Below are 16,284 nucleotides of genomic sequence, written 5' to 3'. Positions count from 1 at the left end.
ACCTCAAAAAGACGAACCCCAGCCTCACTGGTCTTGGCGGCTGTATGTTTCACCTTTGGGCCTTCGTAGCCTCTCGAACCGACACCTGTTCTCATTGCACTCACAGTCAATTAGCTATCTTTCCCTGCACGTTGTTCGGCCGGCATCTTATTTATTTAGTGCCAGCCCGCCGATCTCGCAGTGTACGTTTCTGACACAGCTTGTCGGTCCTGATAGTCCGATGTGGCATATTTGCCGCGCTTTCCTGTCCCGGCGTACTGGGCCAGAGCATTTGACGAGGATCTGCGAGGATAGCTGCACAAGACAACAGGCGCAGCTCGTTGCGTCAACGTCTAGGTACTCGGCTGTGTCACTTGAGACAATGAACAGAAACCACAAGGTTCTTTGCATGACTTGCACTCACATTCAGAGAACGCTAGTGTCGAGAAGTCTTCCATCTGATCTAGATCGTCAGCATTACTTGTGGTACGTATACCCGTGCCTTAGTACTGCGTAAGCAAGCATTAAGGGGTAGACTAAGGACTGCAAGGATACCCAAATACGAGACAGCCCACTACTAGATGACGTAGACAGGGAGGTTGCATCTTAACTTGAAAAGTCCTGTCCTACTGCATTAAATGATAGTAAGGCACCTTATAAACACGCCAAGCCGTCGGAAGGCCAGGTCGCCACACTGTGCCGAGCTGGTTAGCGATCAACTGCGTAGCACGTACTGATTACGGAGTACTCTGGCCTTGAAAGGCATTCATCAGAAAGTGCATCGAGCGCAAATCGTTGCGGATGGCTGTTCAGCTTCCAACGCTCTCCTCCAACAACAGCCGATAAGAACCAGACACTCCGTTTTTCCGCCCGGAAATTTGAGCGTTCGACTGAGGGCGACTTGATTGTTGGAGAACGATCATGACCGAGCACTAAACCTGACGCTCTGTCTCCTGGACTCGACGTCCCCTCCCATCACCTTCGCGCTTCGGCTTCGCCAGCGTGTGGGACTCAATTCGCCCTTTCAGCTGGGACGCCTGAATATCAAAGTACCGGAATACGCACTTTTATCCCTTGAGGTTCCCTTAATTCACAGTTCCCCCGGTTCCCCGATTGAACGATTGACCGTATTTTTTCACCATGGCCGCCGGAGGCGTGCGCTATGTGCGCTACATCATCGTCGCTTTCTTTGTAGGTACCCGCTCATTGGGCCTGGGTTGGTCCACAGAGCGATATGTACTGAGATATACTGACAGCTCCCCAGATTCTAACAGTGATCTACTTCGTCTCGAACTCGGCAGACGTCACGAATTTAAGAACGCACATTCCCGACTCGAAGTCCCCAAGCGAGGGTGGCACCAACTCGGGCACGCAGGATGCCTCACCGAACGATGCCAAGGTTAAGACTACCTACGACCCTGCGCAGTTTCTCATGGCGATGACACCGAACGATCCCGGCTGGGACGATCTCACAAGTATCAATAAGGGGCCGCGAATGAATGCCACGTTCGTGACGCTGGCTCGTAACTCGGACGTCTGGGAGATTGCCAAATCGATCCGACAGGTTGAAGACCGCTTCAACCGGCGGTACAACTACGACTGGGTATTCCTCAACGATCAGCCTTTCGACGACACCTTCAAGAAGGTGACAACTTCACTGGTGTCTGGTAAGACGTACTACGGCCTGATTCCGGAAGAACACTGGTCGTTCCCCGACTGGATCGACCAGGACAAAGCGGCGAGAGTGCGTAAGGAGATGAAGGAGAAGGAGATCATTTACGGAGATAGCATCAGCTACCGCCACATGTGCCGCTTCGAGTCGGGCTTCTTTTTCCGGCAGGAGCTTATGATGAATTACGACTACTACTGGCGCGTTGAGCCGAGCGTTGAACTCTTCTGCGATATCCACTACGATCCTTTCCGTTTCATGCATGAGAACAACAAGAAGTACAGCTTCACCATCAGTCTGTACGAGTACCCCGAGACCATCCCGACCCTGTGGGACAGTGTCAAGAAGTTCATGAAGAACCACCCCGAGCACATTGCTTCTGGCAACTCAATGGGCTTCCTGAGCGACGACGGCGGTGAGACCTACAACAGATGCCATTTCGTAAGTGCCTCTCCAAAGCCCCCTTCCCCCGCCGCCGGTAATGGTCTCAAGACTGACACCCTCGTTTAGTGGTCTAACTTTGAGATCGGCAACCTAAATTGGCTCCGGTCTAAAGCATACCTTGACTACTTTGAAAGCTTGGACAAGGACGGAGGCTTCTTCTATGAGCGATGGGGAGATGCGCCCGTGCACTCAATTGCTGCCGCCCTGATGTTGCCGAAGGAGGAGATACACTTCTTCAATGACATTGCCTATTACCACGTCCCATTCACGCACTGCCCTACGGGCGAAAATCTGCGGACCGCGCTCAAGTGCCACTGCAAACCAAGCGATAACTTTGACTGGAAGGGCTATTCATGTGAGTCGCAACTGTATCCCCAAATCGAGTGGATCTCGCTAATTCCTGACTTCTTTAGGCACTTCCAGATTCTTCGAGATAAACAACATGGAAAAACCTGAGGGCTGGGACAAGGAAGGGAATTGATCAGTTGGCAGATTGGGTTGTTTAGGGGCTCTTTTTTGATATTTCACGAGCTGCTGTGGGCATGTCATCTCATTGCATGTGGTTGATCGTCTTGGGTTATACAATTTGAAGAAGCGGGCCAGAAGCCAACGGTTTGAAGGGTAAAAAGGGCGTCACCGATGAAGCTGACGGCTGTCGGGGGACCAGGTTGTTGCAAATGCGCTCGTGTCCTCGCCTGCTTTCATCGCCCATGCATTGTCATATACTGAAGCAACTGATGGCAAAACGAGCACGCCGTTTTCGAGTAGACTGCGCCCCAATTCGGGATTGGACATGCGCAAGACGTACGAATCTCTATCTTCTCTTGACAGTATCTTGATCAAGGAAAATGCCACTGTGAGTTTTTTGATACAATGATATGGTACAAGATGACATTAAAAAAATGGGATCTATGCATCTCTATCCGTCACCAACGCCATTCACTCTTTGACCATCGGACTCCAGCATGCTGGCAGTCCTTAACCAACCGACGCCTTCTTCGGCTTCTTCGTCCCGTATTTACTCCTGCTACTCATCCTGTTGCCAACACCGCCCTGTGTTTCATCTAGTCAGCCATCATCACCTGGAACATGGCACTCCCCGCCCATCATAGCCCGGGCCCTACACCAAACAGAAAGGATACCACGGTAGGAAAGAAGTAACAACATACCAAATCCAGAGCCCCTCTCACCAAGTGATACCGCACGCCGGGACAATCCTGGCTACGCCCGCCGCGCACGAGCACCACGCTGTGCTGCTGGATGTTGTGGCCCTCTCCCGGAATGTACGCCGTGATGACCTTGCCAGTAGACAGCCGCACACGTGCCGTCTTGCGTTCGCCAGAGTTGGGCTTCTTGGGCTTGGTGATGCCCACCTTGACGCACACGCCCTTGAGCGCGGGCGCGTGGATGGCCGAGAGCGCCGGGGAGACGGCGTGGCGGGCGCGTTGCGGTTTGCGGCAACCCTGAAAGAAACGAAAACAAGGAGTTAGATGGAGCGCGTGAACAGATGGGACAGGGTAAGGCAGATCGGTGCGGTTAGCGTACGCGGAGGACTTGATTGAGGGTCGCGCTTTGGGACGGAGTGCTCGAAAAGGCGCGGGTAATCAGAGGAGAGGCGGGAGCAGCTGTCACTGGCCGCAACGCTGGCCGCAGCACCAGGTTTCGAAGGAAGGTCGCCGCCATGGCGGTAGTTGTGTTGCTGGCGCGACGAAGAGCCGGGTCCAGCACGTCGTCGTCGTCGTCGTCCTCGTCCTCGACCAAGCTTTCGAATCTGTTTAGCAACGGGAAATTGAGTGGAGCTCTGGAATCATTGAAGTCACGAGTGTAGGCACGTGATACAAGCGGCAATTGTCGGTTTAGTGGAGCAGCCGTGGTGCTAGTCACATGGCGCTCTTTGCATCCCTGCACCCCCAGGCGGCGGGGGACAGGCCGCCGCTTTGTGGGGAACCCGGTTGCATTACAGGAAAGTAACCTCGGCTTCCTTACCACTGAGACGGTCGCCGGGGACCTGGAATTGACGGAACCGTTGTCCTTCGGCCGTGTAAAACCGCGGGCATCGCACTGATTCCTTTTCCCTGCTCTCGCTTATTCATTTTCTGGAGACCAGGCGTTTCCCCTGACACATTGGAGGTCCATATACAACACTTCCACACACTAGCCGTGTTCCCCTCTCTATTCCGGACTGTCCTCGTATTGCCGTGCTCTTACACAGCGTTTTACCCCTCTGCATCGGCCAGTTCTCAAGATGAGGTCCTTCGTGCGAGCGTTGCGCCCTGCGGTGCGGAGAAGTCAAGCCGTTTGTGCGCCTAGGATACGGCAGCCGTTCGCTGCTCAATGGTGAGCTCGGTACCGGCTAGTGGGTGATGGTCGCTGGTTGAACGACGTGCTAATTACGACCTTGTGCCCTCGACAGCGCACGCCCACTTTCCACAACCGCCGTCCGTCGCGATGCCAGCCTTGCCGATGTTGCCCCGACACCCATCACCCACTTCTCCGAGGTCGAGACTGCTATGGCCGAGACGGTACAGAAGTTCGCCAACGATGTTATCCTGCCCAAGGTGCGCGAAATGGACGAGGCAGAGCAGATGGACCCCGCCATTGTGGAACAGTTGTTCGAGCAGGGCCTCATGGGCGTTGAGATTCCGGAGGAATACGGCGGCGCGGGTATGAACTTCACAGCTGCCATTGTCGGAATCGAAGAGCTTGCCCGCGTCGACCCCTCGGTATCGGTGATGGTGGATGTGCACAACACCCTCGTCAACACGGCAGTGCTCAAATGGGGCAGCGAGTACCTCAAGAAGAAGTATCTTCCGCGCCTCGCAACCAACACTGTGGGCTCATTCTGTTTGTCGGAGCCCGTGAGCGGGTCTGATGCCTTTGCCTTGGCTACCAAGGCCACCGAGACAGAGAATGGGTTCAAGATCAATGGCAGCAAGATGTGGATCACCAACAGCATGGAAGCTGAGTTCTTCATCGTCTTCGCCAACTTGGACCCCAGCAAGGGCTACCGTGGCATCACCGCCTTTATCGTCGACAAGGGCATGAAGGGCTTCAGCATCGCCAAGAAAGAAAAGAAGCTGGGCATCAAGGCAAGCAGCACCTGCGTGCTCAACTTTGACGACGTCGAGGTGCCCAAGGAAAACCTGCTTGGCGAAAGGGGACAAGGCTACAAATATGCCATCTCGCTGCTGAACGAGGGTCGCATCGGCATTGGCGCGCAGATGACCGGCCTTGCGCTCGGCGCGTGGGAGAATGCGGTCAAGTATGTGTGGAACGACCGCAAACAGTTTGGTCAGCTGGTCGGTGAGTTCCAGGGAATGCAGCACCAGATCGCCCAAGCCTACACAGAGATTTCCGCGGCTCGTGCTCTGGTGTACAACGCCGCCCGGAAGAAGGAGGCCGGGGAGAACTTCGTCATGGACGCGGCGATGGCCAAATTGTATGCGTCACAGGTTGCGGGCCGTGTGAGCAGTCTCGCAGTGGAATGGATGGGCGGCATGGGCTTCGTCCGTGAGGGCCTGGCCGAAAAATTCTTCCGTGATAGCAAGATTGGTGCCATTTATGAGGGCACAAGCAACATCCAGTAAGTCTTTGCCTCGATCTGATGGAGACACACGCTAACAGTTCTAAGGCTCAACACCATCGCCAAGACGCTCCAGAAGCAGTATACTGCTTGATTTACATCAACGTTACAAAATACTTGGACACTATGATTGGACTCTGGCCTAGACGATGAGAGTTAAAGAGAATTGTACAAAACGATTTTGATTGAATCACCAATGCATCATCGCGGTTCCTGACATGCTGCGCCGTGTTGACTGACGGACGCGGTTCAAACGGCAACCATATAGTTGACTGACCCGTGCTCTCATTTGGCTATTATCCAGTATTCCCATTGATACAACGCCCGGTCCTCGAAAAGTTTGGTCCGAGGGACAGACTTTACAAGAATGTTGTATTCATTCCTATCGAGCAGGTTCTGGGATAAAATGCGATCGCCAAACACTGCCGGAACTTCGCCCAGTTTTACGTTAGTCTGGACGGCGGTGTCCAGGTTTCTTGAAACTCTGTGCTGATAGGTCTCGTCACCGGGATGATCCAAAGTCCTACGGGTAGTCCTAGGACAAACACAATTCGTAGAGCGAGCGGGTAGGAACGGAAGTGCCGAATGCTCGAAATCGCGAACTACAAACCAGGAGCTATAAGACGGAATTCAACCTATTTAATGCAGGCGAAATAGCAAAATCGACACCGAAAATTTAAGGAAAGGACATTTGGTTGAATTAGGTTGAATTAGGTACCGAGATATGCAGTAAAACACACAGCTGGTGGGTGGTGCAGCCAAGGTCGCAGCGGATCAGACGCGTTCCCTATCAGTGGTTTCGATCTTGGCTGAAACCCCGCTCTGAGGTAGAATGCACGTCTTTGGGATTGCGTTAGGTAGTACTCCGTACCTTCGTAGTATTCTGTGACTTGCTTGGGAAAAGAAACCTGGCGAGCTTGGATCCAGATGCGTTCTGAGGAATTCTCAATCATGGATGGAAGATGATACTTTGCGCCACCGGGCCTGGAACTCAATCAAAAACCACGGCTTGTCCTCCCCCCCCTTCCTATATCGAGAAGCTCTTGTTTTTTTTTGCCCGAAGGTACCCCGCAGCCCCGTATCTGGAAGTTCAAGTACAGTACGAAACGAGCTGTTCGCCGTAACCACCTGCCGCCGGGCTGAGCCAGCAGCAAAAAGGGGAAAGAGCGGCAGCTCGCAAATACTGCTTCTGGGTTTAGGCGACAAGTTTAGCTCGTTCCCACCAGTCAAGGCCTTCATCGCGCGGGAGAGGTTGCGAGGTTCCATTTTCGGCCTCCTCTCGGATGTTTGTTTCTTTCACTGCAGCTTGTTCCCGGTCCTGCTCCATTTCCCCAAGCAAGGCAACATCCCCACCGACCTTACCCGACCCAAGCAGTTGACCAGCATAACCCGGGCCTGCTGGGCAAAGCGCTCAAGAACGTCCTGGTCGAACCACCCTGGCCAGCTAACTGCGACTCCCAACCGGACCTGCCAACGAAAGCAAGGCAGTGTGCTCCGTACAGAGCACCGCGCCCCCGACTGCATCGACAAGGGCTGTTAGCATTTGCGAAACACAAAACCCCTCCATAATCTTTCGCTGACGACATCCCGCAACCACTCCCAACACCCATCAACGCGCAGCAGTGTTGACGCTTGGCTCTGGCACGCGGGGCAGCTTACTCCTTGTCGTTCCGGGAGGATAAGAAAGGGAAAAGCAGCATCGCACATTTCTCACCTAAACCTTCCAGCATCACGATAACCCCGCCTCTCCCCCTTGCGCGCCCCGCCGCGCAACCCAATCAGGCACAATGAACGACGACGACAAAATCTTGGATATCACCAAGAAGATCGAGCGCGAAAAAGCTCTCATCAATGCCGCGAATCTTATGCGCCAGCAGACCAACAATGAAGCCGTCCGCTCCAAGCTCGACACACAAATGCGCGAGGGGCGCCGTAACCTCGAGTTCTTCGAGGAGAGGCTCCGCGAGCTTCAGATGCGTCGTCTGGGGCAATCGGTTGACAACATGTCAATAGGTGGATCGACCCTTGGGTCTCTCAGGAGTACGGAACAGGGAACGGAAGAAGGCGGACCACCGGCGCCTCCTCCAAAGGACGGCTCGAGTTATGCACAGTACGGCCAGGGCGACCTGATGCCTCCCCGCGGACCGTTTCCTGGTCAGCCTCCGCATTCTGGGATCCCCAAAGCCCGCCCGAACTTTACGAAACTCGGTACGCCAGATTAGTGAACCTATCGAACCTCAAGGATGAGAGACGTCTGACGCTGACCTCGCCCGGAAACCAGATCTCATCAAATTTGACACACCATACTTGGGTCCGCGGATTCAGCTCATGCTTTCCCAGATCCAGTTCAAGCTCAATGTCGAAGATCAGTACCTCAAGGGTATTGAGAAAATGGTGCAGCTCTACCAGATGGAGGGAGACAAGAAGAGCAAGGCAGACGCTGCAGCCCGGCGAATTGAAAGCAGCCAAAAAATCGTACTTCTGAAGCAAGCGTTGAAGAGATATGAGGAGTTACATATCGATATGGACGCAGATTCCGCAGATGGTACGTCATTCCATTCAGCCATCTATTGTCGCTCGAATGCTAAAAGGGGGCTGGGGGATTCAGATGACAGCATCAATGTGCCAAATCTGAGGAAGCCCTTGACTGGCCAGCTTTCTATCCGTATCCTGGCCGTCAAAGATGTCGACCACCTCCCCCTGGGCCGATTTTCGCGCGCCCCTGAGACTTTCATTACTATCAAGGTCGAAGACAACGTCGTGGCGAAAACGAGAGCTTCACGGAACGATAAATGGGAAGCGGAGTTTCACAACATCTTCGTCGACAAAGCAAACGAAGTGGAGCTGACCGTATACGATAAACCCGGCGAGCACGCGCTACCCATTGGCTTGCTATGGGTGAGAATATCAGACATTGTGGAGGAGCTTCGTCGGAAGAGGATCGAGGCCGAGACAAGCTCCACGGGCTGGGTTTCCGCCGACCGTCTCGGCTCTGCTCCTAGGATCCCGCCGCCACAGTTTCCGATGGGCGCCCAGAGCCCGCAGTTTGCCGGGCCACCAACATCCCCCGGGCAGCAACCGCCTTCATTCACGCCGCAGCCGCCCCCGGTTGCTCCCGTTGTGTCGCAGCCCATTGATGCGTGGTTTAATTTGGAGCCGACGGGTCAGATCCAGCTCAGTCTCAACTTCGTCAAGGAGAACAAGGCTCCGCGCCCAATGGATGCTGGACTCAACCGCAAGGGCGCCGTTCGTCAGCGCAAGGAGGAGGTGCACGAGATGTACGGTCACAAGTTTGTCCAGCGCCAGTTCTACAACATCATGCGCTGCGCGCTCTGTGGGGACTTCCTCAAGTACTCGGCCGGCATGCAGTGCGATGACTGCAAGTACACATGCCATACCAAGTGCTACACGAGCGTCGTCACCAAGTGTATCAGCAAGAGCAACGCCGAGACCGATCCCGACGAGGAGAAGATCAACCACCGGATTCCTCATCGTTTCCAGCCGTTCTCGAATATCACCGCCAATTGGTGTTGCCACTGCGGTTACATGCTGCCAATTGGCAAGAAAAACTCCAGAAAATGCATCGGTATGTATAGCTGTTTTGCTAGTTGATGCCCCCCCAGCAACCAAGGAAACTGACCGATACACGCAGAATGCAACCTCACCGCTCACGCGCAGTGCGTGCATCTTGTTCCCGACTTCTGCGGCATGTCAATGGCAGTGGCGAACCAAATCCTAGAGGGCATCAGGTCGACAAAGAAGACCCGCCAGGAGAAGGCATCCTCAATGAGCGAAAGAAATCTGAGGGCAGGGAGCAAGGGCACGACAGGCAGCTCTCAATCTGGGGCCTCCTACGCGCCATCTTCCCTGAGTGGCCAAACTGTATCCCCCGAAGCCACCGAAGCAGCCAAGATCATGTACAATCAGACTTCCTCCCCACAGCGCGCCGGTGCGGAGCGGCCTTCAACCTCCTCGACTACCGCATCCGCGGCAGCCGCCGCGGCCATGTCCCCCAAACAGACCCCAACGCCTCAGCAACAGGCCGGGCAGATTCCTGATTTCGGGCCAGGACATTATGGCGCGCCGGGAGGTTATGGCCGCCCAACGCAACAGGAGGAAAGCCAATACGGCGCTGTTCCACAGCAGCAACAGACGTATGCTCAGCCGCAACAGCGCAAGTACAACCCGGCCGACTATGCGAACATCGGCGTGCACCCGGGCCAGCCGCCCGCGCAAGCCCGTCCGACGCAACAACCAGTGGTTCAGCAACAATATATGCAGCAGCAGATGTACCAGCCGCAACAGCCGCAGCAAACTGCCATGGTGCCCAAGCCGCACCCCGCGCCAGCCCAAGCAGAGCAGCAGGTACCATCTGCCTCTGGAGTTCCCACACCGGCCAGGAAGCCCCTCCCGTCCGCCACGGATCCCGGGACTGGTCAGCGAATTGGTCTGGACCACTTCAACTTCCTTGCTGTGCTTGGTAAGGGTAATTTCGGGAAGGTGATGCTGGCTGAAACGAAGCGCACACGCAAGTTGTACGCCATCAAGGTTCTCAAGAAGGAATTCATTATCGAGAACGACGAAGTGGAGAGCATCAAGTCCGAGAAGCGCGTCTTCTTGATTGCCAACCGCGAGCGGCACCCGTTCCTGACGAATCTCCACGCGTGCTTCCAGACCGAGACGAGAGTATACTTCGTCATGGAGTACATCAGCGGTGGCGATTTGATGTTGCACATCCAGCGCGGCCAATTTGGCACGAAGCGGGCTCAGTTCTACGCTGCCGAGGTGTGCCTGGCGCTCAAGTATTTCCACGAGAACGGCGTCATTTACCGTGATCTGAAGCTGGACAACATTCTCTTGACTCTCGACGGCCATATCAAGATTGCCGATTACGGTCTTTGCAAGGAAGACATGTGGTATGGCTCAACGACCAGCACCTTCTGTGGTACGCCCGAGTTCATGGCCCCTGAGGTAAGTTCACCCCACCGTTGTCTCAGACGGCAGCTTGCTCTAACCGGGATACGCAGATTCTGCTCGACAAGAAGTACGGCCGTGCCGTGGACTGGTGGGCCTTCGGCGTGCTCATCTATCAGATGCTACTGCAACAGTCGCCCTTCCGTGGCGAGGATGAGGACGAGATCTACGACGCCATTCTCGCCGATGAGCCCCTCTACCCGATCCACATGCCGCGTGACAGCGTGTCCATCCTGCAGAAGCTGCTCACGCGTGAACCAGAGCTGCGCCTCGGCAGCGGGCCCACGGATGCGCAGGAGGTCATGTCTCAACCTTTCTTCCGCAACATCAACTGGGACGACATCTTCCATAAGCGGGTCGCGCCGCCTTTCCTGCCGCAAATCAAGAGCGCCACCGACACGAGCAACTTTGACAGCGAATTTACGAGCGTCACGCCGGTGCTGACGCCGGTTCAGTCTGGTACGTTTGCGGTGAATCAGGGCGGTGGGAAGCAAACGCTGATATATGAACTAACCCTCTACAGTGCTCTCGCAAGCCATGCAGGAAGAGTTCCGTGGCTTCTCGTACACGGCAAATTTCGAGTAGGGTGCGTCAAGACGAAAACGCGTCGTGATCGCCGAGTGTGATCGAGAAGAAACGTTCAACTGGCCCTCGTAAAGGTGTCTTCGGTCGTTGGAGGGATAATTCTGATGCACAGGTCGCGCGGCGTCACTACTTTACACCAACCGTCTCTGTTCTACGGCCGGTCGCGATGGCCTCCCGAATGTGACCGTTCATTCACTCCAGATGCTGAAACGCTCTATTATTACCCCCCGCTCGCTCCTGCGCAGTCTGGTGAGCAAAGTACTTAATGGTGGGTAGCTTACCGGTGTCGGATCGAGTCAAGCGCTAGGGATGGATGATCGGAATGGACTTGCCGCGAATTATGTGCTCATGTAGCCGGAGCTTAGCGCGGTGTTTGAGGCTAATAGACACAGGAGGCAACACAACAAGCAGGGGTCCAGTGGCCGTTAAGCGTTAGGGGGAGGATGATGTGAGGTGTGGACTGGGCGGGGGGGATGAAGGTGGTGGCGTCGCTATTCCTTATTCCTTGTCTTGCGGGACGCCGCCGGGAGGCGGTACATACACACAATGCCATCCAGGTCTCATTTGAATCCTTGTTTATCTAACCGTTGACCGAAAACTGCGAGAGGCACACTTTTGACACGAGGAGTGGACGACTTTGGACCGCCCGCTTCTGTCTCTACTTTTAACACACCATGACGGACATGTTGATAATAGACTTGTACCTCATGCGAAATCTATCTATCGTCTTGGATGTTAGCACATTAGAAAGGTTCTATATTTACAGGTCAGTGGTACGAGTACAACATGGTGAGCGGAGGGAGAATCATGTGCTGCGCAGTATGGAAACAGCAAGCACCACTGCTAGCGTCGCCCCAGCTGCCGCTCCCTGCAGCGCGATAAGCGACGCGTCGCGCATCCGCAAGTCTATCCTGCGGTCGCTGGTCAGATCCAGCACAGCCTCCCTGAGCAGTTCAGGGTCCTCCCAAAAGTCCATAAGCACCTCCTTCCACGGTTTCCTCGGGAGACGCCAGTCTTCCCGCTCCACGGGCACGGCCACGTCCGGGCCATCCCGGGCTGCACTTCCAACTCCCTGCGCACCAGATGCGTGGGCAGCAGCAGCACCCTCGCCGGACCCCGCAGCGGGCGCCGTAAGAGCAGCAGCAGCAGCAGCAGCATCCGTCGCCGCCGCGGCGGCGGTTTGGGACGCGGCCTTGAGCTCCACCAACTCCCTCCTGACCTCGTCCATGAAGCCCTTCTCGCGCTCGGCGATGCCGTTGACCAACCTCCTGCGGCGCCAGGGCTCGGCGACGAACTGCAGGACCAAGAACAGGACGACGTTGACGCCCATGAGGCCCCAGGTACCCCAGGTGGACTGGCGGCGGATGCGGTCGCTCCAGATCTGCTCCTCGTGGTAGCGCTTGAGGATGCCGGCGTTGAGCTCGCCGCTGAGGCGGGCCTCGTCGGCCTCGGCCTCGGTCAGCTCGGCGGCGGCGGCGCCGACCTGGGCCTCGAGCTCGTGGTCGGACCGGTACAGGGTCGTGAAGCGCTCGAGGTCGGCCGGGGTCCACGTGTCCTTGCGGGCGAGCAGCGCGGTGACCTCGCGCTGGGTGGCGGCGCGGTGGGTCGTGAGCGACTTGTAGTTGTGCCGCGCGGCGCGCAGGCGCTGCTGCGCGGCCGCGTGCTCCCTCTCGAGCTCGCCGTTGCGCTTCTTGATCGCCTCGATGGCCGAGTAGCCCGTCAGGTCGTTGATCGTCTGGGTCGCGGTCAGGACGCGGCCCTGCAGGTTGTCCATGAAGGTGCTGAAGCGGGCCGAGAGCGGGTGGCGGTGAGTCTCGGTGAAGGAAGGGAGGGACGAGTCCTGAGAGCGGGATTCGGGCTCGGGCTCCGGGGGGGCCGAGTCACCTGGGGGCTCCTTCGATTCGGGTCTGGAGGGCTGCACTGAAGCGGTTGGTTCCGAGGAAGAGGAGGAAGAGGAGGAAGAGGAGGAAGAGGAGGAAGAGGAGGAAGAGGAGGAAGAGGAGGAAGAGGGTGCGGAGTGTTCCGAATCGGGCTGCAGCGGCTGATCTGATGGTTCGGATGGTGGTGATGAGGATGAAGAAGCTGCGGGGGACGCATCTTTGGCGGCGGTCGATTCCGGCTCTGGCTTGCGGCTAACGATACTTTCAAGACTCGGAGGCAGGTTGCGCGGCGGGGGAGGGGCGGTCGAGAAGAAGCGAGTCCGAGCGGGATTGGACTCGGGGCCGACGGCGATGCTGCAACACAGGCATAATAATAGTTGCGAGCGCGGCCGCTGCCGGAGGGGCTTTTGCGCTGCAGTGGTGGCGATTTGATCTAACAGCGTCGCTCGCTTCAATGGGCGCACGGCCAACCGCAGAGCTGTGTGGGCGGACATGGGACTCGCATCGCGCCCCGGCGGGCGTTACAAGACCTCGATGTCGGGAGCGGAATCGGTCGGATTGTCTGCGAGAAGGCTCGGGAAACTGGAACTCAAATGCACGCCCACTTTCATTCTGCCACCGGGTACCTACCCCCTCACCGCCTGCACTGGGTGACGTCGCATCACCCCTAACCCTTGGACTAAGGTTAATTAAATAAGACCGAGTCGAGCTTCTGTGTGCAGTTCTCATCTGCCCCATCAATCTGCCTCGGAATGGCTGTCATTTCTCAGCACACTTGCACCCAATTTGAATCTTTATACACGAGCCATTGCTGTTGGGACCGTGGAATCACAGGGACCGTGGAATCACAGGAAAACCTCTTTTTTACAAAGTAATTAATTATATCCGAGCATAACGGTACAATACTAATTGAGATGGAGAATCTTCAAATCAAACATCCGAAAATGCTCCCATTAATTATTCTTTCTCACGGGGAGAAGCTCATTCTCACCGAAACCCGACCACCTGCTTGATTTCTGTTATTTCTACTATGTACGCTGATCTTACCCAGTGGACAGCATTTGTATTTCGTGACAATAAGATATCAAAGCAGCAATTCCGCTGTCACCGATTGGGATGAGTCAAGACACCCCCAGCGGGTTTCGGTGTCCCCACTGACGGAATTACTTCTTTGGGTAATTAACCGCCCTGTCGCCGACTTTGTGACACTCTCTATACAACCAGACAATAGGACGCAATGAAGGCTGCAATGGACAAGGCGAATACGATAACTAGTCACGCGCAGCCTGATTTTCCTTGGCCTCACGAATACCTCGAGGTCGCGCCTGGATTCTTGATGTCATGTTGTCTACTCAAAGCCCTCAACTTTTCCAACTTTAAAGCTCCGTGGAGCGAAGCGGTAACTTTTGAAAGTGCTCCTCAAGATTCCATCCCTTATACTTCTTGCACAAGTGGTTTGTTTAAACCACCAGCAAGGTTAGAGATAAGCTTAGCCTCGATGGGATTCTCTCCGGTGGCGATCATGGCTGGTCCCAAATCAAAACCGACGTTTCCCGAGAACAAATCTCCGCCTCAAAGGAGGCAAAACCACCAGCAAGAAGCCAAGTTCCGGGAACCCGTTCAGCCCAGCCGTCTTTTCTTACTCTGTCTACTTGGGCTCCTCGCCGGCCTGAACGATATCACCCATCTTTCACTCGCCAAAGCCCAATCCCCGGTGAAGTACTTCCCCCCTCCCCCCCCTTCTCCTGCCGTCACCTCGTGAATATCAGGAGACACACTTCCCCAGAGAACTAACCAGCCATAGCTCCCTCCTGCTCCACGCCTGCACGGCGATCCCGTTCGCCCTAGGTGCCGTCCTCGCGGCCGCCTTCCTCGAGCCGCTCGTCCCCTCCTCCCACCACCACCTCCTCCCGCACCCGTACTCCCTCCTCGCGGCAGTCAGCTTGCTGATCGCCTGCTCGCACGCCTCGGTGGTGGTCGCGTCCGCGTTCCGCCCGCTGCTGCTCCGGAGCCCGCAGCTGCAGGGGCCCCTGACCGCGGTGGCACACCTGTGCCTCGGCATCGGCAGCACCTCGATCCTGTCCCTCGCCACCACCGCCCTTGCCGCAGCACGCAGCGGCGAAACAGTGGGCGGGCTGGGAGCGCTGTACGGGGCGGTCGCGCTGGGTGTCGCACTACGGATGGCTGTGACAAGCGTGCCAGGCGCTTATGGCGGCGGCGGCGGCGGCGGTGATGGCGGGTTTGCCATCGTCGTCGTTGAGGGAAAGGAGCAGCAGCGTCATCTACTCGTGCTAGGCCTGGGACTCGTAACGGCGGCTGTGTGTTTGGTTCTAGCCTCCTCCTCCTCCTCCTCCTCCGCCGACCCACTGGGATACCAGAAGGGCGCGGCAGAAGTCGGTATTAGTGCGACACCGATAGAGGTTCCGGCTCCCTTCCGGCAGGGCAACATGCACCCGCGGATGCCAGGTGCGCTGGACGACACGGGACGTTCCGGCTACCCACCACCAGCAAGCCGCACCACCGTTTTCGGCGCCCTATTCGCGTTGACCTACCACGCTGCTGTGGTAGCCATCCCCCCGGTGTTTGCCTCGCTAACCGCCCGAGGTCAGGAGAACGACAGCACCGGTCAGCAGAGTGCCGCTCCTCGAGTGCTGGTCGCGTTCTGGATGGCCAGCGCGATGGGCCGATTTATGCTGGGCACATGCAGCCGGCATATCCAGCCGCAGCGAGGCATTCCTCTTGCAGTGATGGCGGCTGCTGGTATCGTAGTAGCGTCCAAGCTCTCGCCGGTGGTGGGGTTGGGTAGAGACAGCCCCACGGTAGCGGCCGGTTTGGTCGGTTTCGCGCTTGGCCCTGTGTATCCCTGGGCAAAGAGTGTGCTACTGGATGAAATGGACGAAGAGGAGACGCCGGGAGGGATGGGCATTGTTGTTGCGTTCGCATGCTCTGGGGCGACAGTTTCCCTATCGGCAACCACGTTCGCGGCACAGCTGGAACAGGGATCGCCGGTGTTCTCCTTGATAATTGCCGGACTGCTCGCGAGCATGCTGGTGTCTTGGAGAGCCTTAGCGTGCCCTGAAGAGCGAGGAACTGGGTTTCACTCGCGAGCCTGATGTTTGAAGTTCTTTGCGTTGTTCAGCTGGACCGGTATTTCGTGTTTCTAGAAATCT

The 16,284-nt window shown here is 56.3% G+C and overlaps 5 protein-coding genes across 5 annotated transcripts; 3 read left to right on the top strand and 2 right to left on the bottom strand.

The window, feature by feature from the left end:
* Nucleotides 1–918: 918 nt before the first annotated feature.
* On the top strand, nucleotides 919–2,769 carry MYCTH_2310437 (glycosyltransferase family 15 protein). Its single transcript, XM_003666008.1, has 4 exons — nucleotides 919–1,170; nucleotides 1,244–2,089; nucleotides 2,159–2,447; nucleotides 2,506–2,769. Exons 1-4 carry the CDS (start codon nucleotides 1,120–1,122, stop codon nucleotides 2,571–2,573), a joined length of 1,254 nt encoding a protein of 417 aa, XP_003666056.1. The 5' UTR covers nucleotides 919–1,119; the 3' UTR covers nucleotides 2,574–2,769.
* Nucleotides 2,770–2,929: 160 nt separating this feature from the next.
* On the bottom strand, nucleotides 2,930–3,834 carry MYCTH_2096341 (uncharacterized protein). Its single transcript, XM_003666007.1, has 3 exons — nucleotides 3,638–3,834; nucleotides 3,262–3,555; nucleotides 2,930–3,145 (listed from the first exon to the last, which is right to left on the bottom strand). Exons 1-3 carry the CDS (start codon nucleotides 3,773–3,775, stop codon nucleotides 3,071–3,073), a joined length of 507 nt encoding a protein of 168 aa, XP_003666055.1. The 5' UTR covers nucleotides 3,776–3,834; the 3' UTR covers nucleotides 2,930–3,070.
* A 207-nt stretch (nucleotides 3,835–4,041) lies between these two features.
* Nucleotides 4,042–6,300, top strand: MYCTH_2310435 (uncharacterized protein). Its single transcript, XM_003666006.1, has 3 exons — nucleotides 4,042–4,429; nucleotides 4,506–5,675; nucleotides 5,724–6,300. Exons 1-3 carry the CDS (start codon nucleotides 4,338–4,340, stop codon nucleotides 5,767–5,769), a joined length of 1,308 nt encoding a protein of 435 aa, XP_003666054.1. The 5' UTR covers nucleotides 4,042–4,337; the 3' UTR covers nucleotides 5,770–6,300.
* A 1,162-nt stretch (nucleotides 6,301–7,462) lies between these two features.
* Nucleotides 7,463–11,234, top strand: MYCTH_98099 (Serine/threonine protein kinase C-like protein; the record flags this gene model as incomplete). Its single annotated transcript, XM_003666453.1, has 6 exons — nucleotides 7,463–7,883; nucleotides 7,957–8,220; nucleotides 8,284–9,261; nucleotides 9,328–10,646; nucleotides 10,703–11,108; nucleotides 11,173–11,234. The coding sequence occupies 6 exons, from the start codon at nucleotides 7,463–7,465 to the stop codon at nucleotides 11,232–11,234; spliced, it is 3,450 nt and encodes a 1,149-aa protein (XP_003666501.1).
* A 679-nt stretch (nucleotides 11,235–11,913) lies between these two features.
* Nucleotides 11,914–13,747, bottom strand: MYCTH_2310428 (uncharacterized protein). Its single transcript, XM_003666005.1, has one exon. It carries the CDS (start codon nucleotides 13,606–13,608, stop codon nucleotides 12,040–12,042), a length of 1,569 nt encoding a protein of 522 aa, XP_003666053.1. The 5' UTR covers nucleotides 13,609–13,747; the 3' UTR covers nucleotides 11,914–12,039.
* Nucleotides 13,748–16,284: the final 2,537 nt, after the last annotated feature.

Source organism: Thermothelomyces thermophilus, chromosome 6, assembly GCF_000226095.1.
Source record: "Thermothelomyces thermophilus ATCC 42464 chromosome 6, complete sequence".
Taxonomy (NCBI): domain Eukaryota; kingdom Fungi; phylum Ascomycota; class Sordariomycetes; order Sordariales; family Chaetomiaceae; genus Thermothelomyces; species Thermothelomyces thermophilus.
Note: the sequence above shows the minus strand (reverse complement) of the source record. Positions and strands in the feature narration are given on the sequence as shown.

Coding starts and splice junctions, on each gene's coding strand:
- MYCTH_2096341 (XM_003666007.1), bottom strand. CDS start 3,775: ATGGCGGCGACCTTCCTTCGAAACCTGGTGCTGCGGCCAGCGTTGCGG. Junction 3,556..3,637: donor CCCTCAATCAAGTCCTCCGC/GTACGCTAACCG, acceptor CGTTTCTTTCAG/GGTTGCCGCAAACCGCAACG. Junction 3,146..3,261: donor TGAGAGGGGCTCTGGATTTG/GTATGTTGTTAC, acceptor GATGAAACACAG/GGCGGTGTTGGCAACAGGAT.
- MYCTH_2310437 (XM_003666008.1), top strand. CDS start 1,120: ATGGCCGCCGGAGGCGTGCGCTATGTGCGCTACATCATCGTCGCTTTC. Junction 2,090..2,158: donor CCTACAACAGATGCCATTTC/GTAAGTGCCTCT, acceptor ACCCTCGTTTAG/TGGTCTAACTTTGAGATCGG. Junction 2,448..2,505: donor TGACTGGAAGGGCTATTCAT/GTGAGTCGCAAC, acceptor TGACTTCTTTAG/GCACTTCCAGATTCTTCGAG.
- MYCTH_2310428 (XM_003666005.1), bottom strand. CDS start 13,608: ATGTCCGCCCACACAGCTCTGCGGTTGGCCGTGCGCCCATTGAAGCGA.
- MYCTH_2310435 (XM_003666006.1), top strand. CDS start 4,338: ATGAGGTCCTTCGTGCGAGCGTTGCGCCCTGCGGTGCGGAGAAGTCAA. Junction 4,430..4,505: donor CAGCCGTTCGCTGCTCAATG/GTGAGCTCGGTA, acceptor TGCCCTCGACAG/CGCACGCCCACTTTCCACAA. Junction 5,676..5,723: donor GAGGGCACAAGCAACATCCA/GTAAGTCTTTGC, acceptor AACAGTTCTAAG/GCTCAACACCATCGCCAAGA.